This window comes from Pristis pectinata, chromosome 23 (assembly GCF_009764475.1).
Source record: "Pristis pectinata isolate sPriPec2 chromosome 23, sPriPec2.1.pri, whole genome shotgun sequence".
In the NCBI taxonomy this organism is placed as follows: Eukaryota; Metazoa; Chordata; class Chondrichthyes; order Rhinopristiformes; family Pristidae; genus Pristis; species Pristis pectinata.
Window position 1 is genome coordinate 24490968 of NC_067427.1, and position 24661 is coordinate 24515628.

The following is a 24661-nucleotide window of genomic DNA, read 5'->3' on the forward strand; positions in this document are numbered from 1 at the left end:
CCGCACTGAGCAAGACGGATGGGGAAAATGCCTTCTAAACAGCTGCAAAAATGAATTGTGCGCAGTTCTGATCACCACTCAAGAGGAAAGTTGTGACTGTGCTGCAGAGGCAATTCACCAGGATGTTGCCTGGGTTGGAGCATCTCAGCTACAACAAGAGACTGGATAGATTGTGTTTTGTTTTCCCTAGAGTGGAGAAGGCGGAGGGATGACCTGAAGGAGGTCTGTAAAATTCTGAGCAAGATAGATAGAGTAGATAGTCAGAATCTTTCTCCAGTGGTGGAGGTGTCCAAGATAAGAGGGCATAAGTCTGAAGTGAAAGGTAAAAGGTTTACAGGGGGTCTTCAAGGAACTCTTTTCACACAGAGGGTGGTTGGAGTCTGGAAATACGTAGCCTGAAGAGGGGGTGGAGGCAGATACTGTCGTGACATTTAAGAAGTACTTGAATCGCCAAGGGAAGAAGGCTTGATGCAGGTAAATGGGATCAGTGAAGGTAGGTACAATAGGTGACATGGAAATGGGGCACAAATGTCACTTGCCATTGATAGTCCATGCCTCTAAGACTTGCTGCGCGTGTGCATTGACTGCTTCATTTGTTGATTAATTCAAGCAATAACCTGCAACATTTGCAACAATATGACCAAGCCTTTTATTTACTGAATATTTATTTGTTTAGTAATCATACTCATAAGGCACAATGCAAAACATATTTTTAAAATTAATTTCCACTGCATGTGTGATTTGCGATTTGAATGTGAGCAAACCTTTTGCATTCAAACCCTGACAGATTACACATGAGGAAGAATGAGAGGGAGAAAAGACGAAGGAGCTGCTACTTATTTTGCTGTCAGAGTTAAATACCAAACAACTAATGTTTTCAGAGGAGCTCATGTTTGTTCTCCATCACCTATTGTGTCAAATAACGGAAATGCCATGATTGGTGTTACCCTGCCTTCCTACTGACTGTCGTTAAACACCCTTACACCAACTGCTTCTCTCTTTCGCCTACTGTAAGTCTGCCAGCATCACCCACGCTAATGATTTAATTGCAAGTCCTTGGAAACTGTGCATATTAAAGAAAAACTGTTTTTGAGGCAACTTGCCACATTTTACGTTCCCACATAAACCCCGAGTATTAAGAACTTGATTGGAATACAAGCGACATAAGTGTTGTCAACATTGATGTACACTTCCATGTTTAACTGCTGCAGTCACACAGTGTCTTGTCACATGAAAAAGACTACTAATCTGTAGAATGTGGGATGACTGCTTATTCATGCAAATGAAAGTTATAATATTTAGAATTTACAGGCAGACAAGGATAAGACTGCCAATATTCTTGCTGGATTTGAACCATGATCAACAGTTAAAAATAAACTTCAGGTCAAGGGCAAAAGAACTGAAGGTGAGATGTGGAGAATTTTACATACACAATCAATGGGACGTTACAGTGGTGTAGCTAGTGAAGCTGCTGCCTCACAGCTCCAGTGACCCAGTTTTGATCCTGACCTCCAATGCTATTTCTGTAGAGTTTGTGTATTCTTCCTACGACTGCGAGGATTTCCTCTGGGTGCTCCGGTTCCCTCCCACATCCCAAAGACACGTAGGATAAATGGCTGCTATAAATTGCCTCCAGTCTATGGGTGAGTGGAAGAATCTGGGGATGTTGTGAGAATAAGGGATTACAACAGTATTATAGGCAGGAGCTGGGGAGAGAAGATTGGGAGCAACTGTTATTGGATAGGTCCACATCTGACATGCGGGAGTCATTTAAAGGCCAGCTGGTCAGAATTCAGGACTAACATGTTCCTGTGAGGAAGAAAGGCAAGGATGGCAAGGTTTGGGAACCTTGGATGATGAGAGATGTTGCAAATTTTGTCAAAAAGGAGGAGGAAGCAAACGTAAGGCTTAGGAAGGTGAAATCGGACAGGACCTTTGAGGAATATAAAGGAAGCAGGAGAGAACTTAAACACGGAATCAGGAGGGCTAAAGGGGGCCATGAAATGTTTTTGGCGAGTAAGGTTAAAGAGAATCCCAAGGCATTTTATACATACATTAAAAACAAGAGGGTAACTAGGAAGAGGGTAGGACCACTCAAGGACAAAGGAGGGAATTCATGCCTGGAGCCAGACAAAGTGGGCAAGATACTAAGTGAGTACTTTGCATCAGTATTCACCAAGAGGGAAGGTCATGGAAGATAGGGCATGTTGATATCAAGGATAATTGGGTGTTGGAGCTCTTGAAGAGTATTAAGGTGGATAAATCCCCAAAGCCTGATGGTATCTATCCCAGATCACTGAGAGAGGCAAGAGAGGTCTTCACAGAGGTCTTTAGTCACAGGCAAGGTCCCAGAGGACTGCCAGATAGCTAATATTGTTCCTCTGTTTACGAAAGGCAATAGAGACAAACCAGGAATATATAGACCAGTGAGCCTTATATCAGTGGTAAGGGAATTATTGGAGAAGATTCTTAGCGATAAGATCTACCCACATCTGGAAAAGCATGGACTTATCAGGGATCGTCAGCATGGCTTTGTGTGGCGGAGGTCATGTCTTACAAATCTGATTGAATTTTTGAGGGTAGGGCAGTGGATGTCGTCGACATGGATTTTAGTGAAGCATTTGACAAGGTCCCTCATGGCTGATCCAGAAAATTAAGACACATGGAATCCATGGAGACTTGGTAGACTGCATTGAAAATTGGCTTGGCTGTACAAGATAGAAGGTAGCGGAGAAGGGGAGTTACTCTGACTGGAAGTCTGCGACCAGTAGTGTTCCACAAGGATCAGTGCTGGGACCTCTGTTGTTTGTGATGTAACTGATTTGGACAAAGATGTAGGTGGGTTGATTAGTAAGTTTTCTGGTGATACCAACACTTACAGAGCTGTGGATAGTGAGGAAGGTTGTCAAGGGATTCAGCAGGATATAGAACAGTTGGAAACATGGGCAGAGAAATGGCAGATACCGTTTAATCCAGACAAGTCTGAGGTGTTGCACTTTGGGAGGTCAAGTATACAGTAAATGGCAGCACCCTTCGGAGCATTGATGTATGGGGGGATCCGGGGGTGCAAGTCCATAGCTCCCTGAAAATGACAACACAGATAGGGTGGTAAAGGAGGCGTACGGCATACTTGCTTTCATCGGATGGGCTGTTGTGTATAAAAGTCGGGAAGTCACGTTGAAGTTGTATGAAGCTTTGGTCTGGCCACATTAGGACTACTGTGTGCAGTTCTGGTCACCACATTATTGGCGATGTAGAGGCTTTGTAGAGGGTGAAGAGGGAGTTCACAAGGATGTTGCTTGGATTAGAAAGTACGAGCTATAAGGGGAGGTTGGATGAACTTGGATCATTTTCTCTAGAGTGTCAGAGGCTGAGGGGCAACCTGATAGTAGTATATAAAATTATGAGAGGCAGAGACATCTTGTTTACACAGAGAATGGTAGGTATCTGGAATGCGCTGCCAACAGAAGTGGTGGAAGCAAATATAATAGTGATGTTTCAGAGATATTCAGACAGACACATGAATGGGCAGGGAATGGAGAGATATAGACCACGTGCAGGCAGGTGGGATTAGTTTGGATTGGCATCGTGGTCAGCACAGATATTGTGGGCCGAAGGGTCTGTTCCTGTACTGTACTGATCTATGTAGGTGTAGGATTAGTGGTCAGCACAGACACAATGGACTGATGCTGGACATCTCTATAACTAGGATGGTTAATAATGCACTTGCTGAACTAGTATGTTGGAAACAGTCTCACTGGGTATCTTGCAAAAGTGGATAGGATTACAGGAGAAAACAGAGAAAAGCTAAGGACCGTGGTAACAGAGTAGGGAAGAGGGCTGATCAGAGGGCTGGCAAATTCAGCAAAACATCCTCCTGTGCCGTCGGACGCTGTGGCCCTGATATCTGCCTGAGTGGATTTTGTGAGTATGATAGAGGGGAAGAGGAATATTGCTCAGGGAATCCCAAACATCTGTTTTTTTCCCAGGCACAGCGTGTCTCTACCCCACAGAATGTTTTATTTCAACTAGTTTTCCTGCTGGGTTGGGATAATGCCCGAGGAGGCCCTCACTAGTTGACAATAGGGAACCTGCAGTTGAGTTAATGGGCGTTCCTGGGGCTGTGATTGTGGAGCACCTGGTCCTTGAGCATGGCCCATTTTCTGTTGGGCTTGATATCAGGAGTGGGTGTCATCTTGCAAGTAGAGCAGGGTGGTTGGCAATTTGGTCAGAGTCCAATCAGTGATCTCAGGACTCCAACTGTGAAGGGTTTTTAATGAATTGAGGTGGGTGTCCCATTGACAAGCAGAGAGGAAGATCTCCACACACGAGGAAACCTGTTAAACCTGGGAAATTGGCTAAATATAAGGTGCACAACTTCATTACACTATTCAAAGGACCAACCTGCTGCCTGGGACCAAAGTCAAAGTCCAGTTCATTGTCATAAGCACAAGTACATGTATGCACAGGTGCTATGAAACACTTACTTGCAGCAGCATCACAGGCACATAGCATTGTACATGCAGCATTCACAATACAAGCATAAATTAAACACAATTTAAACAAGAAAGAACACAATCAGAAAAAAAACATGCCTGCATGAGATGGTTTGTGATGGGTTTGAGACTTTATAATTCTAGCATCTCATCTGATCTTAATGTATCCACATTTTTGGCTATATCCCTAATACTTAGTGTCTGTGAAGCAAAGGAGAGCACCAGTACCAAGAAATGCAGCATTTTCCAAGATTTTGTTCCTCCAAAGTATCAGATAGGAACATGTTTAGCTTAGAGTGACAACCTGATCTTGTAATGACACAGAATGAGGCCATTCAGCCCACAATATCCACACTGGTTCCCAACAGAGCAAACCCATCAGTACCATTCCCCCTTGTTCACCTGTAGACCTGCAACTTAATTCTCCCTCACGTGCTCATCAACTTTCCCTTTTGATTCTTTTGTCATTAACCAACATGAAGCAGCAATTTACAGTGGCCAAGTACCCTACCAGCACATCTTTCAGATGTGAGAGGAAACAGGAGCATCCATAGGAAAACCACGAGCATGACGAGAACATTTAAACTCAACACAGATGGCACCCGAGGTCGGGATTGAACCAGGGTCCCTGGAGTAGTGCAGCAGCAGCACTAACTGCTGAACCCCTGTGCCGTAGAAATGGAGAATTCAGTTCCATTCCTTACCAGCCTGCATCATTCATCCTTATTCTGTTTGCTTGAGATTGATGATTACTGCAGAATAATGAGCAGTTCTGGGCAGTATATTTGAGCTTTTCATAATCATGCTCAACTGCCCAAACCTGTTTCAGCTTGGACAGCTAATAACATGAAACTGTGAGAAGGTTTGAAGTGAAGCAAAAGCCCACAAGTTGAATGTGCTCTGTAACTGCTCGATGGAAACATTCAAAATGTGTCCTGCCCCCAGGATATATCCCCCATGTGGTGTCAGCTTTCAGTTCTGAAAGCTGTTTGGGGCCTTTTAATGTCAGAACCTGCGTTAGTCTATGTACCTCTGGAAAGAGAAGGCAGTTCTCTGAAAATTAGTTCTGACCATTGGGATTTAAGTCAAGGACAAAAGAAAAATAGAATCCCCAAAATTAAAATGTTATTCTTTGTTATTATTAATATTTTTCTCAAAAGTCGATCCTGGTGCAACATTCTTCCAAAACCTTGGTTGTTCATATCAAAATACTGTGCTCAAAGGTCCTTTAAAGTGTGGATGACTGTATCTCACCTTGCAATGTGTCACACTGCTAATTACACAGATTTACACTTCAACATACTGGGGAATAAATTTGCCATTTATCGCCAGAGCAGAATTAGCATCAGTGCATAGGACACCAGGAGTACCCAGCTCCAAATATGTAGCTTGCACCGAAGTCAGTGGAAACAAATGTTTGGCAGTCAGCATAACCAACGAACTATATTCATGCCTTTACACACCTCTATCCCTTTGGTCTCAAACTCAAGATACAGCGTTTTGGATCTTAACACAAAGCAATCAGGGGTGATCACAGGGGATTCACCAGTCTGAATTGTTAGGAAATAACAAATCAATACCTCGTCACATTACTGAAGAATTGCTTAAGGAGTGTGGATGAAGACTGCTACACCACCAGTCTGCTTAACTACTCACTGTACTAAATTCAACAAAGATCTTCTGGCTTCATTGAAGTTGTTCTTGAAGCCTAGTGAACTATGAATCAAAATTTATTTCTTCCTACACATACAGAAGGGTAAAATATTCCTGTCAGCACATCCACTTTACTTGACTACCACTGCTTTTTCATTATTTACCTGCTGTCACTGATCCTATTTCATCAATAAGATGTCTCTGTCACATTGTCGAGAGAAATTGCCTTTGTTTTTTCCAGCAATCGAAGGACGATCTTAAATGAAGATAATGATGAACTTACCAGGACTCCAGCTGTACGTAGAGTGTATTGAGAGTTGTTGATTCAGTGTCTCCCTCTGTCCATGCCACTCCTGACACGGTTGCTGATTTATTTTACTTATTTCTGAGGTGCAGCTCTGCCTGCTTTTTGGCTACATTCACCCCTTCAGAAAATCTTGCTCCCCTTCCTCTCCTGTCCCTTTCCTGCTTCAGGTTTGTACTTGATTGCTTTTCATCCTCTCCTCTTCTGGCTGCAAGTTTCCCTCGCAAATTAAATACTTTTATTGTGAACTTAGAAAGGTTCATTCATTATACCCTGCATATGTTATAAGAAGTGCTGGATGTGATTATTAAACTGCAAAGCTCGCTTAAGAAACCAAATCACAAGGACAGAGTAAATCTAATAAACCAACAAGACCCATTAACCCCTGTGGAAGCAATTACCCAAATAAAAATGATTACATTTTTAAAATTCAAGTAATATATTCAGAAAGAAAATCCATTATATTAATAGAATACAATGCCAGCTCCAGCCAGAAAAATTACTTTTAATTAATTTTTGGGTTATGTGTCAGTAGCAAGCCCAGGATTTATTGCCCATCTCCAGCTCCCTTGTAAATGATTCATTAGGTTGCCTTTCTCAACCACTGCGCTCTGTGAAGCAAATGTGTTCTCACAGAATGGGTTATGCAAGGAGTACCAGGATTTTGACTCAGTATTGATAAAAGGAAAGTCAAAATCTGCCCTAGCCACAGGTGGGTGACAATTCACTGTCCCAGTCCACAAGCTCAAGTTTATAGTTTTCATTTTTTATCCCAGAAAATAACATTGCTCCCTCAGCCGACAGAGTCTTTACGAAGAGGGCTAGTGGTCAAAGGCACAATCAATGCCTGGGATCGGGTTAGCAATCAGGTAAACAACTAGAAGGGCTTTTTGAGTTTCAGGAGTTCCATCACTGGCCTCATAGGCCCTCTGGATTGGGGGCCTGGGCTAATCAGATGGTCAGGAGATCAAACAGTTGGGGAACATAGGTGGGTGCTGAGTGGTTTGGTGTCTCATTGGATCAGAAGGCTTTCAGGGACCCATTGAGCTAATCAGACAGTTGGGAGATCATATATTTTGGGGAGATTGGTGGGTGATGAGGGGTTTGGAGTCTCATTGGGCCACAGTGCTCAGTTCTGTGCTGTTAAGGTGTCTCAAAGGATACGAGTTCAGTGTGAGAATTTCCTCAGTGGGCTCCCAGTCTGATGCTATGTTACAAAGGCTTTGTCTTCCAAGAGCACTGAACTATGTTGGCTTTGTTCTTCCTGTGGCATTGGGAATGAAGTGTTTTGATGTGTAGTTGAGGTGCAAATAGTGACAGATGTGCAAGTGTGTCACAGGTCAGGGGGTGGCCGGTCGAAGTTCTAGACTGGTGCAAAGCAACTTGGAAATGAACTTCATTGCGTTTTGCTCTGTGGTAACAGCATTTACAATTGCATGGGGCTGAAGCAGACATCTCTAGTTGATTTAACTTCCAGGCTACACTGCTCCTTCACAAAAGAACATTCAAAACGAGCTGTAAGTAGCTGCATCAGCTTACCTCCAAGGATTGCCGATGACAGGACATGTGTTCCGTACTTCCGGATGATGGTGTCAATCACTTGCTGGGTTGAGGGCCTCCTTCCAAGCAAGCGAATGCTTCTTTGGAATTCAGGCATCAGTGGGATAGGATTCCGGATTAGGTCCCTCCTCTCGACCGCAGTATTTCTCACCTTCCAACGTGCAAACTCTCTGCAATGACAACATCAGAACAGTCTAAGCAACACCAGCAAATAAAACACCTGTTTTTTCCCTTGCGGTGAGGGGTGAAAACATGACCCTCTCGCCAGACCTTTGAAGAAAGCTGCTCATGATGAGCTACTCATTTCATTCTGATGTCAGGATCATGAACATTTTGTAACAATTACTTCATTAACAGGCTGAACATATTGAAGATTTCTCAGATATCAAACTAGGAAGTTAAAATCCTAGCATTAGAAATGTTTTTGCATAGAGGTAAATATTGATCAGAACTTATAAATGTTAGCATGTCAAAATTTAACTTTTAAGAATCAAGTTAGCAATTAATTTTGGTTTGTTTTAGCAATGAAATCTTCTGACCGAGGGAATTTCGGAAAATTGCGTTTTCCAAGGTGGACAGTATTCATTCTGGATTAACAAGTTGTTGAAAATCTATTGAGCAAGGCGGAACAATGTTAGTGTTGACTGCAAGAATGATTTGTAATATGGTAAAATCTATTCAGTGATTTCAAAAAGATTTCCATAAGAACTCCAACAGTGCAACCTATTGAGGATCTGGGTGTCACAGACTTCTGAATGTCCACACTTAGTTACACGACTGCCGACTGCAAAAACAGCTGTCCATCTCACAATACCAATGCTGTGGATGTTGTCATGATTACAACCATAAAATCCAAGCCTCTTTTTAAATCAGTTTTCAGAATCTGGGATTGGTGGCAAGGCTGGCATTTATTGCCTATCCCCGATTGCCCTTCAAGCAGCCTCTCGAACCACGCTGTCATTCTGGTGAAGGTGATCCCAGAGTGCTGTTGTGGGAGGAGTTCCAGGATTTAAATCCAGCGATGACGAAGGACACGCTATATAGTTCAACGTTAGGATGTGTGACCCGATGGGAAGCTACTGGCAGCGGTGTTCTCATGCATCTGCTGCCCTTGCACTTGATGGTAGAGGTTGTGGTTCAGGAGGTGTTATCAAAATAGCTCAGGTGAACAACCACATTGCACTATGTGCTGATGTTGGTGGGAATGAAGGCTCAGCGTAGTTGCACAGTGCCAATCAAGTTGCGGGCTTTGTTCTGGATGGTGTCGGGTTTCTTGAGAGTGGAATACTATCCACTTGCCATGTATTCTACCATGCACATGACCCCTGCCTTGTGGTTGGTGAAAAGACTTTGGGATGTCAGGAGGTGAGTTACTCACCACAGGATACCCAACCTAGGACCTGCTCTTGTGGCCATGGTATTTATGTGCTAATCCAGTTGAGTTTCTAGTCAATGGAGACCCTCCATTGACAGTGGGGGCCTTGGTGATAGTGGTGCCATTGAACGTCAAGGACAATTGGTTAGATGCTCTTGGAGCCATGAGGTTACACATTGTTGCAGTGTAAAATTCTGCTGTTGCTGATGGGCTACAATACCTCACAGATGCCCGGTTCTGAGTGGCCAGATCTGTTCCAAATCTATTTCATTTAGCATATTTGCAGAGCCACACAAAATGATGGAGGGTGTCCTGGGTATAAGCTGGGACTGGGTCTCCACAAGGACTGCACGATAGTCATTTCTACTGGTGCTTTCATGGACAGATGCATTTACCCCAATGTGGAACCACAGTTACAGCCACATATTCTACTGTTCTGATGCAGCATTCCTGAAAGTCACACTTCAAAGACATCAAAAGCATGACTTTGTGTACTGGATCAGAAGTTAGCAATTAGCTGTGGATACTGGACGTCCACATCCACTGAGAACTTGATGTGAAAAACATTGCAAAAATCTTTAATCAACGGGTGAAATGTTGTCCTTAATTGGTGGAGATATGCAGGTAGCTTTATTGCCAGGTTGGTCAATTATTTTCTTTGAAATATCATTAGCTAATTAAATGTAGGACAGGCAATGAGCATGGTGGTCATTGGTGGTCTAGAATCCAGAAGACAGGACTATTGTTGGAGAGACTTAGGTTTGAATCCCACCGCAGGAGCTGAGAACTTTAAAAGCTCTCAAATAATTCTGGAATCATGAGCTATTATCAGCAATGGTGAACAAGAAACTACTGAATTGTTCTGAAACCTATCTGAATGTCTTTCCGGGAAGGATATCTGCCACCCTCACTCGGTTTAGCATTTGCACGACTCCAGATGCAACCCAAGTGATTGAGCTGGCATAAGTATGAAGGGATGAAAGGTCTTTCTCTGTGCTCGGAGATTCTACAGCATTTTGATCAATGATTCACACCAAACTCGTAACCCCATTACAATGACAACTGCACCCAACAACATCTCCTTCTGCTATCACTGGGCTGAATTCATCTAAAATACCATCTACCACACACCTAAATCAGAAAGCTAAAAGGACATTTTTACTAATGTAAAGGTGGAAATAAAAGAGAAAATGCTTTAGTTGAAAAAAATAAAAGTTCAGAAGCTAATGTCAGCTCAGCAGGTAATTGGCCAGAAACCAGGTAGCCATAGCAACCAGGGAGGTGTTGTTTAATTCATGCTGATTTTCCAACCAATCTCCTCCAGGTTAACCTGGGAACACAGACAAGCGATTAGCCTGATATTATCACAGGTTAGTCATTATAGCCAGTGCTACTTTACACTGAATGGAGGTTCAGATGAGAATGGGAAATAGCTAAATTGTGATGCCCCAAGTGCCAAACAGCCCATCAACAACTAACCTCATGAAGAGCCTTGTAGCTGTGCTCAGGAGTGACAGTGCCTCTATCTCCAGCAAAAGAAAGAACAAATCAGTTGATGGAAACTTAAAAATGGGTGATTGCCCACTGTCTAAATGAAACAGAGACAACACTCAAAATGTCCAATTTCAAAACGCTTGAATATTTGAATATTCATCAGGTTTTTGCCTTTTCAAGACAAAGCAGGGTTTTGTGAGAAAACAATGCTTGATTTCACATTTATATAGTTTTCAGGTACGTAGAAACAGAAGGCCATTTAGCTGCCTGACCTTTTTACATTGTCCAGTTAGATCACAGCTTACCTTCATCCAAGGACACAAAATTAATTAACAAGAAATGTAATTATTGACAGATCATTGGCAGCCCTATGTATCCATATTCCATATTTCCCAAGACACAGGAAGAAACCAATTGGTCCATCAAGTCCATGCCGGCTCATCAAGCAGTCCCATTCCCCACTCATTTTTCTCTGCGGACTGTTCTCCTTACATTTCTGTCAACTCTCCCCAGATTCTACCACTCACCTACACTACTGGAAATCTACCGTGGCCAATTAACCTGCCAATCAGCACATCCTTGGGATGTGAGAGGAAACCAGAGCACCGAGAGAATCCATGTGGTCACAGGGAGAATGCGCAAACTCCACATAGACAGCACTGAGGTCAGGATTGAACCTGGGTCATTGGAGTTGTGAGTCAACAGCACTACTAGCTGTGCCACTGTGTCCCCCGAGATATATATACAGAAACATATCATATCCCCTCCGTGATAGCATTCAAAACGTATATGCGTGTTCACAAAATGTTGGTGAGGAAGAAGCTGATTGCCAATACTAAAAGCTATTCTTTCAGCTCAGAGACTCTCCAACTAATCTGATGATTTTTCTATCTTTTTTATAATCAACAGTAGACTAATTTCATGTGGGTGTATAAATGAAAGTGTATGCATGTGTATGCGTATGTGCTGAGAAGGGCCAGTTACAAATGTGTGTATGAGAGTGTAAGTGTGCATGGGAGAGATGGAAAGAAAGGGGTCAGGATTTGGTAAGATATTATAGCTGAGTAAAGCTTATTTATCATACTTAATGATCATGAACAGCACGAAAATGTGCTTTAAGTCCCTTAATGGTATATAAACTTCAGTACCTCCCAATCAGAATGGAACAAATAAATGGCAGAGACTAAATTTCATTCAACAAATGCAGATTAAGCAAAGATAAGGCAAAAGAAAAATTAAACTCAAAGCTCCAACAATGACTAATTCTGATGATCACAAAACATCGATATTTAATGATCTCAACTGTACATTGCCATTAGCAGTACTTTCAGAGAGGCATCAGAGTGAGATTACCAATTCAATGTTAAACCATTAGGCCTGCTTTGTACCAAAGATTAGTGGCTGCAAAGAACTGCAATGAGATTTCATTTTACTTGATGTCTTGTGGCTAGTACAGAGATTCAATCTGATTCCACTGACATGTTTCATATTTTAAGCCCATGCCCAACAGTGAAAGGACATTGGTGTGTCCCATTGTGTATTTAGATTGAGTATAAGTTTAAAACCATGCATGGAAACACTATGAGACATCACATTCATTTGATTAGATTCATTCTGCTTTGATGCAACAGGGAACACTTTCATGTCCATTCATCCCAATATTTCCCCTGCAGCCCAATATCAATGTGCATTAAAGCTCTTCATTCGGAGTAAAGCTAATCTTCAAAATGCAGTAATCCTTCCTTTTATGTATTGCTTTTGACACTTGCTGAAATCAATATGAAAATTATATTGGCCCCATTTGACCTGCAGTAATTGCTTCGACCAACTCATTTTTTTTTAAGGACAATTACACTTTATTACCATTAATTACTGATATGCTATCTTTTTTTCTCAGTTGGCTCCTGTGTAATGTTTGGTTCATTTGAAGTTTATGGAAATAAACTATACACTGACTGTTGGAGTATTGCAAAAGGATAGCGTAACTTCCATTCACATTCTTATAGTTTTCTTCATCCAGGATATACAACTATTCAAATGAAAGGGGGTAAATTAAGGCTTACCCACCTGACAGGAATAGGTTTAGATTACACACTTCCATGTTACAACTCATATTATATAATTTTTCATAAAATTGGCTGAGGACTTCTGACCCAAAACATCCTTGGTCCAATGGGTGATTTAGGCAAAGCAAACCTCCCCAGACAATTTGTTATTGCTACTTTTCCAGCATCACACTTACTGTCATTGGCAGCATATCACCTCAAGTGCAAGCTGAAGTGGAGCTGTGTTCACCCACGATGTTTGTATCTGGTTTGGTGGATGCAAGTGTCCATCGTTTTAGTCCTTGTGGTAGAGAACATTAACACAATTGTCTTTTGTGCTGGATGCAGTAGTTTCAAGCAGAGATCATCAAAGAGTTCAAAAAACAGAACAATCTGATGTTACAAAGGGGTGTCAGATCGCTTCCAGAAGGCATTAGACCACCTCCAGTGACTCTGTTCTGAGCTTGTATCCAGTGTGGTTTATGCTGGTATTTTTCTATATCAAGGTTAGCAAATGCCCAGGTAACTCTTCAGATGTTGTCCTGATGACAACATTAAAGCCTGGAATCAGCAAATATAACCTGTGCATGCTGGCTTCACATCAGACCTCAGATATGTTACACAGTGGTAGTTTACGTATGTTGGGGCAATAATTCATCTGCCTCCAAGTCACTTTTATATCGGATGGTCAAAAGGCATAAGGCTTCCCTCTCTCATCTCTATCTGCGTACATAGACATCTCTAGGCTTGTATATGTATATACGAAGTTACAGACCAGCTGTTTGAATATCTGCCACTGTTCATCTACTGACCTGTCTCTCAGGTTGTTTACCCAATCCACCTTTGACAACTCCTCCCTCATACCATTATAGTTGCTGTTATTTAAATTCAAGACACTACTAATGGACCTAATATACACAGACAACAGCGAATAGAAGACAAGTTGTGGGAGATCAATAATTGGTTATGTTACATTGTGGCACCTTCTGCGATCTCAGGTGGACAAAGAAAATTTCACAACAATGTCTTGAAGAAAAGCAGATGACATAAGACGACAAAAGAGACGGCAGACGCTGGAATCTGGAACAGCAAAACAAAATGCTGGAAGAACTCAATGGGTCAGGCAGCATCTGCCGAGGCAAATCGTGTAAGTCAACATTTCGGGTTGAGACCATGCTGAGAGGTAACAGGAAAGATTGCCGTTCTATAGCAGTACGAAGAGGGGTGGGATAGATGCTGGTCAGTGGTAGGTGGAAGCAGATGGGGAGGGGATGGAAGAGATGAACAAAGGGAGAAGAAAACTGGTTGGAGAGGCGAGCAGCAGAGGCGTGTGTTTCCTCAAATCGGAAAATTCAATGTTCATATCACTGGATTGTAAGCTACCCAGGCAGGATATGAGATTTAAGACCAACATCCCAACCAATATGTTTCAACTGATACTAGTTAAACAGATCATTTACTCATCGCAATATGACTAATTAACACAGTCACAATGGATGGAAATGCTGTGTGAGTATCAACAAGAGGAGATATGGTCCGTTTCTTCAACGGCTAATATGAAGGTAGGTTAAGGTCAACAATGCAGACTCCTTCGATATCCTGCACCAATTCTGCAATTCCTTAGGTAATCAAAACCCACACCTCGAACAAAATTTGACCTAAGTTCTGCACGGTACTTTGTAGACCCTACTGAGGAAGGGGCTGTTTGGTCTTATGTAGTGGGGAAGGATTAATAAGGGATGTTATAGTGACCACAATATGATAGAATTCCAAATACAGTTTGAGGATGAATCCCAAAAGACCATTAGCAGTGTGTTCAATTTAAATAACAGCAATTACGATGGCATGAGGGAGGAGTTGTCTTAGATGGAATGGGCAAACAATCTGAGAGACAGGTAAGTCGATGAACAGTGGCAGATATTGAAACAGCTGGTCGAAAATCCTCAGGAAGAATTTATCAAAAAGAGAGATTCCGCAAGAAATAGGCATGGTTAATAAAGGAGGTAAACGATAAAGTTAAATTGAATAGTAGAGTATGCAAAGTGGCAAGGGCTGTCACTAGACCAGAGGACTGGGAAGATTTTAAGATCCAGAAGCAGAAAACTGAAAAGCTGATAAGAAGGGAGAAAATGAGAATGTGAACATTTAAAATGTGAACTTTTAGAAAAAAAATTGCATGTATTATATAAACAAACAGTAAAAGTTTCTGCGGATAAATGAATAGGAAGAAGGCAGCAAAAGTGGGGTCTCTAGAGAACACGGCTGGTGAATTAATAACAGCAAACAAAGAAACGGCAGATACATCGAACAGATTTTTTCATCAGTCTTCGCCATTGAAGACACTGCTAATATCCCAAAGATATCAGACAGGCTAATCTGAGAGAACATCTTATAACTTACAAAACATCCCAATTACAAGGGATAAAGTATTGGAGAAACTCAGGGGCTGGAGGCAGACAAGTAATGATGACCCAAAGGCGAGCACACTAGGGTTTTAAAGGAAGTGGCTGCAGAGATTGTGGATTCATTGGTTGAAATTTTTCATAACTGGCTAAACTCTGGGAGGGTATCAGAGACTGGAAAACATCCAATGTGACTCCCTTTTTCAAAAAACGAGAAAGGTGGAGGAAGGGAACTATAAGTCAGATACGTTTAACAGCTATTATTGACATGATACAAGAGTCAATAAACAAAGAGGAAGTAGCTAATTATTTAGGGAAGATGAATATAATTAAACCTGGTCAAGATGATTTTTTTGAAACGTAAATCATATTTGACAAATTTACCTAAATTCTTTGAGGATGTAACAGGGAGAGTTGATAGAGGGGTACCTGTAGATCTGGTGCATTTAGAATTCCAAAAGGCATTTAACAAGGTGCCGCAAAAAGACTGATGCATGAATTGAAAGCCCATGGTAGTGGAGGAAGTGTGTTAGAATGGACTGAAAAGTGGCCAGTATAGAAAACAGAGTTAGAATAAATGGATCCCTTTCAAACTGGGAGGAGGAGTGGAGTACCACAAGGATCAGTTCTTGGCCTGCAATCCTTCACTAATTACGTTAATGACCTGGATGAAGGAACAGTGTGTAAGGTTTCTAAGTTTGCCGATGATACAAAAATAGGTGTAAAGGCATATTGTGATGACGATATTGTGATTCTGCAATGGGATATAGATTGAGTGAGTGGGCAACACTGGCAAATGGTGTTTAATGCGGGGAAGTAAGAGACCATGCACTTCGGTAAGAGAAATCAAAAGGCGGATAATTTTCTAAATGGAGAGAGACTGAAAATGAGAGAAGTACAGAGGGATTAATTCTAGTCCATGAATCATAAAAAGATGGCAGGCATGTCATACAAGAAGATAAATGTCATTTTGGCCTTCATTGCAAGGGGGTCGGAGTTTAAAAATAGGAAGGTTTTGTTGCAATTGTGCAGGTTTGTTGGTGAGGCCTCACCTGGAAGACTGCATACAGTTTTGGTCCCCTTACCAAAAAATAGATATAGTAACATTGGAGGCAGTACAAAGGAGACTGACCAGGCTAATTGCTGGGATGAGAGGGTTGTTCTACCAAGAGAGATGAAATAGTTTGGGCCTGGATTCCTTAAGAGTTTAAAGAATGAGAGGTAACCTTATTCAAGCATACAAGATCCTTAGGGGGATTGACAGGGTAGATGTTGAGATGTTTTCACCAGTGGGAGAGTTTCAAACAAGGGGATATGATTATAAGGTAAAGGGCTGGTCATTTAAACCTGAGGTACAGAGAAATTTCTCCTCGCAGAGGCTGATAAATGCCTAGAATTCCTTGCCCCATCAGGTGGTGGAAGCTGGATCATTAGAAGTATTTAGTGGAGGTGGATAAATATTTGATAAATCAAGGAAGGGAAGGGTATGGAGAAGTGGCACAGAACAGGAGTTGAGGCCGTCATAGGTCTGCTATGATCATATTAAATGGATGGGCAGGCTTGAAGGGCCTGATGGGCTACTCCTGTTCCTATTTCCTTGTATTCTTGTGTTGCGTACAGTCAGTTTCCAAGTAAAAGGTGTGCAGCTATATGTTACTTCTCATGTAGTCGCATGTGCTATGCTCTTCCACTTTTGTTTCCAGTGTCTGTGCTCCATAAGGAAATCTGTACAGCCTTGGTGATGCACAAATTTATCCTCTCACCTTATTTCCTTCAAAATTTTTAAACAGGATTTTGTCATGGATTCACTTCAATCCTAACTATTGGTTTCAAGAAACAAGATCAATACATTTTGACAAGGTCTTCCTTACCTTGGCATCATACTGTCAGTACCTTTCTTACTATTTACAACAGCTTTAAGTGTCAGTTTGTTTGGAGTGGGAACTCACTCTAATTTAGGTTACATTGGTCTGAATTGAATGCAATCTTTCTCCTTCTTGTTTACTACTTTTAATTTCACAGAGTATCCCCGAACCAATTCATACATTGAACTAAGTTGAATTGAAATGAATGCATTTGCCACTCTTCTGACACAAGAGAGGGGAGATTTCAATCAGCTTATACCAATGACAAATCCAATGGCCTGAGTTGTACATATTTTTTGCTGGCAGTTCCATAAAGGGCCTCTGATGGGTCACTGTTCAGTCCATTGAGTCCAGATGCACATTGCATCAGGTCGTTCTGCATTACACCAGCTATGGTGGGAACATGTAACATGACCCCATTCACCCGCATGGAGCTAAGAGACAGAGAATCATAGCAGGATACAGCATGGTAATAGGCCCTTCAGTCCACCAAGTGTGTACTGACCATCAAGAGAAACAAAGGACTGCAGATGCTGGAATCTGGACGAAAAACACTATGATGCTGGAGGAACTCAGCAGGCCAGGCAGCATCCGTGGAGAAAAGCAGGCGGGTCAACGTTGCAGGTCAGGACCCTTCTTCAGGACTGCAGATAGGAAAGGAGGAAGCCCAATATATAGGAGGGAAAAGCAGAGCAATAATAGGTGGACAAAAGAGGGGAGGCGGGGTGGGCACAGGGAGGTGATAGGTAGATGCAAGTAAGAGATAGTGATAGGCAAGTGCAGGGGAAGGGAGAGCAGATCCACCAGGGGATGGGTAAAAGGTAGGAAGAAAGAGGAAAACAAGGGCCCATCCCCCAGTGGATCTGCTCTCCCCTCGCCCACACCTGCCTATCACCATCTCTTACCTGCATCTATCTATCATGACCCTGTTATGCCCACCCCACCTCCCATCTTTTGTCCCCCTATCACTGCTCTGCTCTCCCCTCCTATATATTGGCTTCCCTCTTTCCTACCTTCAATCCTGAAGAACAGTTCTGGCCCAAAACGTTGACCGCCTGCTTTTCTCCACTGATGCTGCCTGGCCTACTGATCATCAAAGCACCCATTTCCATACTATCCCTGCCGTAATCCATTTTATTCTCTCCACAAGACTACCCCCTAGTTTCTAGCATTCATGTACACATTCACGCACAACTTACAGAGGCCAATTAACCTACCAACCCACATGTCTTTGGGATGTGGGACGAAAATGCAACACCTGGACGAAATCCATGCAAGCACAGGGAAAACATGCAAATTCCACGCCGACAGCACCCGAGGTCAGGATTGAACCTGAGTCACTGGAGCTGTGAGGTAGCAGTTCGACGAATCGTGCCACTGAGTTACCCAAGTCGCTGACCTTGTTTGAAAAGGTAAGCAAAGGTATGTGATTTGTTTACTTTATATGTAGTTTGCTTAATCTTAAAATTCTCACAGCACTTAAAGGTGTTCTTATCCAAATTTATTTAACAATTTTTTAAACGTTAATAATTGAATAATCAATGTTTCTCTTCATCAGGAATAGCTTAAAGACAGTTCAAAAGCTTGCAATGACAGTGTGTTGTCAAAAGGTCATCATGGTGGAAGTATCTGAGGCCAAGTTGACAGTCCACCTCACGGCAGAGAGTCCCTGAGCTTTATAAGACCTGTGGGAGTGCAAGAGCCACTGAATTTGGGGGAATAATGAAGGGAGGGAGGGTGAGCTGTGGCCTGCATCAAACATGATCTGACTCAACACCTCCTTAGCTAGCAATGGAGATTACTTGTGTTGATTACCAGGAGCGGTGGAACAACCGTCATGGCCATACACCATTTGTCACATGTGCTTACAGCAAGCTGTTGCCTTCTTTTAGCCCCAGGCTTTACTGCAAGACATTTTGCCAACTCAAAAGCTCATCTTTTGTCAGTCCTGCAGAACAAACGGGGCTTTGGAAGGAGAAATCTCTGATAGTATAACACTCATTGAATGTTGCATTCAAGTCTGAGCTGAGTTGATGCGGTCATTCTAAAACAACGTATCGTCTTCTGTTTTGGAACAGACAGCATTAGCAACTGAGGCTACTTACAAGGAGGATGTAATTGAATGAATTTCTTCAGGACAAACCAAAAGTGTGGGCATCATTATAATTCGTCTCTGCCCAAGGTTATCAGTGAAGCACTTTCCGTTTGCATTCAGCACACTTGCAGTAAGTCATTCATGGTTATGTCATCTTTCCATTCTCCAATTAAATAAATAACCTTAGCATTAATGGTTTCAACATTTCAATAGATTTTTAACATTGGTCATCCCACATATTTCTGTAACTTATCCGATTGTTTGGTGTTAACCTATTTCTTTCTACACATCACATTTGCGGATTTACTGGAAACTGATGTCTAGTTAACTTTTTAAGCATAGTCCAATTACGGAGAACGGTTCTCAAGACATCCAAACATTGGTTATAGAGATCAAAAAGCAACAAAAAAAAATGCATGTGCTGGATACCTGAAATAAAAACAGGAAAAAACAGAAATACTGTGCGTCAGGCAGCATCTGAGGAGAGAGAAACACTTTGGGTTGAAGACCTTCCAGTAAAACTTGGAAACGCTTGAATTGGAACAGTTTTTTTTAATTTGTAGAGAAAGAGTAGGTTATAGAGAGAACCAAGGAAATGTCTGTGTTAGTCTGGAGACTGAATAACATCAGTGGTAGTGATGTTGGCTGAGGAAGGGTGATGAAGGCTTGTTAATCATGCCTTATCTGTCTGAAGGAGGTTGTGCATTGAGTGAGATGAACGAGGACACAGGACGGAAAAAAAAGAGGGAACTGTGAGATACAAAGGACTGCAATTGCTGGAAATACCCAATAGCTCAAATAGCATCTGTGGACAGAGATAAATTGAGTGAATATTACAAATCAATGACCTTTCAACACCATACGTTTTTCCCCAGGTGCCCCAGTCTCCAGATGGGACCGAGGGTTGTAGTGTTGGGGAAGTTTAATAAATCAAAAAGAAACAAAAGAGCAGTGACACAAGATAGTGAGGGGTAGAATAAAGATCCAAGTATGACAGGAAGCAGCAGAAAATATAAGCAAAAGTGTGCAGAAGGGAAGTGAATCTGGAGTAAATAAAGTCTATAAAAAGTAAAAGCTTAATGCTCTTAATCTGAATGCACACAGTATTTGCGACAAGATAAATGAGCAAACAGCACAAATAGTGAGATACGAGTTTGATTTAATAGCTATTACAAAGACGTGGTTGCAGAGTGACCAGGATTGGGAACTCAATATACCAGGTTGTTCAACGTCACAAAAAAAAGGAAAGGGAAAAGAGGTCGGGAAGCAAGGAGTGTATTAGCTTTATGCTGAGTCATGATGTAGATGCAGAGGATTGTGATGTGGAACCGGTTTGGGTGGAAATAATGAATAGTAGGGAAGACACAGGTGGGAGTAATATATAGATCCCTGAGGTGTTGTTTCTCGATAGGATGAAACATAGACGGGGAAATATCAAAGGGATGTATGAAGGGAACTGCAATTATCATGAGTGGTTATAATCTGCATTTTGATCGGGCAAATTAAACCGACAAAGGTATGGTGAAGGAGAAATTTGTGGAGTGTGTCAGGGATTACTTAGAGTAGTATGTTACCAAACCCATCAGGGAACATTATATCTTACATCCAGCCATGAGTAATGAGGAAGGATTAATAAGAGATCTTGTGGTTAAGAATCTCCAAGGAAGTAGTGATCACAACATGGAAGCATTCCAGATTGAGGGCAAACACCCTGGGCCTAAAATCAGTAGCTGGAGTGGGCTGAGTAAATGAATTGAGGAATAGGTCAGTGGATGAGCAATGGCAGCTATTTAAATAACTAATTCATAATGCTCAGCAGAAACTTATCCCAGTTAGAAAGACGGATTTCAGGAGAAAGATTAACCTTGACTCATTAACCATCGATGGTTCACGTTAAATTGAAAGCTAAAGCACACAAAGCAGCAGTGGTCTGAGGACTGGGAATTTTTCAGGAACCAGCAGTGAGAGAGTGAAAAGTTAATGAGGAGGAAGAAAACCGACGATGAGAGAAAACTGGCAAGCAATATCAAAATGAACAGTAAGAGTTTCTCCGGATATATAAAAAGGAAAAGGGTAGCTAAGTGTGGAAGCCCTAGAGAGTGAGCCTGGGGAATTGGTAACAGGAATCAAATGCTTTGCATCTGTTTTCATGATGGAGGACATTGCAAATATGTCAAATATATCTGATGGATAACTTTCAGACTGTATTGATGAACATGTAGTAATCCTGATTACTAGGGACAAAGTACTGGCAAAATTAACAGGGCTAAAGGCAGATAAGTCACCAGGATCTGATGACCTGCACTCAAAGGTTTTAAAAGGAACTGGCTCCTGAACTCATTAGTTCAAATTTTTCAAAACTCACTGAGCTTAGTGAAGGTACCAGCAGATAGGAAAACAAAAAATGTGACTCCTTTAATCAAGAATAGGGGGAGAAAATACTGGGAAACTATAGGCTGGTTTGTTGGCAAGATACTTGAGTCAATAAGCAGAGAAGAAATAACTAATTATTTTGAAAAGATTAATATAATTAAACCAAGTCAATATGGTTTTGTGAAAGTTTTATCATGTTTGACAGATTTGCTTGTGTTCTTCGGGGATACAACAAACAGAGTCAATAGAGAGGAACTGCTAGGTGCAGTGTACTTGGATTTCCAAAAGACATTTGACAAGGTGCCAAATGGAAGGCTGATGCACAAAATAAGAGCTCATGGTGTTGGTGGAAGTGTGTTAACATGGATTGAAGATTGGTTATTACACAGAAGACAGATAGTAGGAATAAATGGGTCTTTTTCAAGCTGGAAGGCTGTAACTAATGGAATGTCCCAAGGATCAGTTATTGTCCCCCAATTATTTAGTAATTATATGACTGACCTGGATAAGGGGGTAGAGTGTAAGGTACTCAAGGCTGTCAGAGACACAAAAATAGGTGGAAGGAGATGCTGCAACGAGGATAGTGTGTAAAAGCTTGGCAAATAAAGTTTAATATGGGAAAGTGTGAGATCATGCACTTTAGAAAGAGGAATCTAAAGGCAGACGGTTATTATAATAGAGAGAGATTGTAAATGAGTGAAGCACAGCGGATCCAGGTGTTGTGCATGAATCACAAGAATTTAGCAGGCAGGTGCAGCCAGTAGTTAAGATGTCATTTGGCTTGTATTGCAAGGGGTTTGGAGTTCAGAAAGAGAAGAATGGTTACAATTGCATAGGGTACTGGTGATCCATACCTGGAGTATTAGGTAAAGTTTAGATCTCCTTATTTAAGGAAGGATATGGTAACAATGGAGGGAGTCAAAAAGAGATTCACTTATCTAATTCCTTTAATGAGAGGATAGAGAAGTTGGGTCTGTATTCTTTGGAGTTTGGAAATAATAAGGATTGATCTTATTGAACTATCTAAGATCCTAGAGGGTATGACAGACTAGTTGTGGAGATGTGTCCATGACTGGGAGAATCTCAAATACGGGGAAGTAGATACATGCTGAAGGGTTGACAGAGGTGCACAAGAATTTCTTCTTGAAATGTTGGAGGCAAGACCACTGCAGGTATTTAAAGAGGAGGTGGATACATTTTTGAAAAGATCATGGAATTTAAGGCTACGGAGAACTGCCACAGAAGAGGAGATGAGGCCCCGGGAAGATCAGTCATGATCATATTGAATTGTGGGGCAGGTTTGAAGGGCTGAGTGGCCTGCTTCTGCTCTTATTTCCTTGTATTCTTCAGCTCCCCTGCATGACTAAGACATGCTGGTAGGTAAACTGGCTGCTGTAAATTACTCCTCACTGTAAGTTAATGGCAAAAAGAAAATCGAAGGGGTATTGTCAGGTTTGCGTGAGAAAGAATAAGATGCAGTGGTACAGGAAAGTAGGAAAAGGAGAAATGGAACCGATGGGGTTGTTCACCTGGGTTGGCATTAACCCTTTGGGCCAAATAGTCTTGTTCTGTGTTGTTTTCAGTACAAGATCTGAACTAGCCAATTTAGATACAGACTTGAAAGGCTGATTATCTGAAATTTATGAATCAACAGTAAATTCATCAAGATATCAGTCAGCAACTATTTGGGAAACATTGCCAACACAAGGGCTGAAAATTCACATTAATAGCAGGAATCATAGGACTATTCCAGGGAATTCTGCAGAATTATGTTCCTCCATTTTATATTTGTGAAATGGAGCAGAAAAGCCTACTTCAGCTGTGAGGTTGTTGGAGACAAATGATCAAGGATTGAACAAGCTGAAGAAAAGATACTAGAATTAATACCTTTTCAAATGGAAGATGTACAACTATTTAAAGACTGCAGCTGGCCTTTCAAAAGAGGGCATCCTTCACACAAGGTGTGTCATTGATACTGCCAGTACCTATTATAGAGCAAGGGGTACACTCATACTTGGCAAAAGAGCTACTCTTAGCAGATAATTCTGTTTGCAGATGCCAACAGATGAATATTAAATAGGGCAACTTATAACAACTCTGTTTTACTGTGACTTTGCTTTACCCCTCAGATTCAAATGCAACACAAAAACAAATTGGTAAACACTAAACAGAACAGTGTTCCCACAACAAGAACTGAACCAGCTCCTCTCCAACTCCTTTTTACTTGCACATAGTTCTCAAGTATCTATTTTCCTTGAACAGTTAAAAGTATGCTGGGTGCAATTAAATGGCTTCGATAATGAGGAACTTCAAGATCTCTGCTTTTCTGGGCAATGGGTCAAAAGGCAGATTCAAGATGCAATGACGTGAAAAGCTTTCACTTTACTCACTAATGTCAAGTAAATTTATTGCCCTGAGAAGGTATTTAGATAAGAAATGCTTAGTTTTGTTGAAGTTGGCGGTCTCAGTTTCTGGCGAAGAGAAGTAGTCAAAGAATAATAGAGAGACTGAGCACATAAATAGGCCTTTTGGCCCATCAAACCGGAACCAATCATCAACCGTCCATTTACACTAATCCTGTATTAACCTTATTTTTTTCTGCTCCCCACATTCTCATCAGCTCCCCCCAGATTCAACCACTCACATACACACCAGGGGCAATTTACATTGGTCAATTAACCTACCAACATGCACGTCTTTGGGATATGGAAGGAAACCGGACCACCCAGAGGAAACTCAGCGAGAATGTGCAAACTCCACACAGACATTATCTGGGGTTGGGATTGAACTTGGATCTCCGGCGCTGCGAGGCAGCGGATCTACTAGCTGTACCACTGAATTATAAGAAAAATAATTTGACTTACCTCTCCAGTGCTTGGGATCAATGAATATGGATGAACACAAGTGCTACTCTAGGCACAGCTACAGATCAGCTGTTGGGTTCTAATGGACTAATAAGCTTGCCTCTGTCACCTTAACACCCACAAGCAAATGTGCAC

The 24661-nt window shown here is 41.7% G+C and overlaps 1 protein-coding gene across 1 annotated transcript in view; it reads right to left on the reverse strand.

Annotated features, from left to right (window-relative positions):
• The window catches only part of brinp1 (bone morphogenetic protein/retinoic acid inducible neural-specific 1), a 286924-nt gene that overhangs the window by 76809 nt on the left and 185454 nt on the right, over positions 1 to 24661 (reverse strand). The window contains exon 4 of the mRNA XM_052037091.1: positions 7993 to 8183. Coding sequence (XP_051893051.1) covers positions 7993 to 8183 — 191 coding nt within the window. The remainder of the gene's footprint in view (positions 1 to 7992; positions 8184 to 24661) is intronic.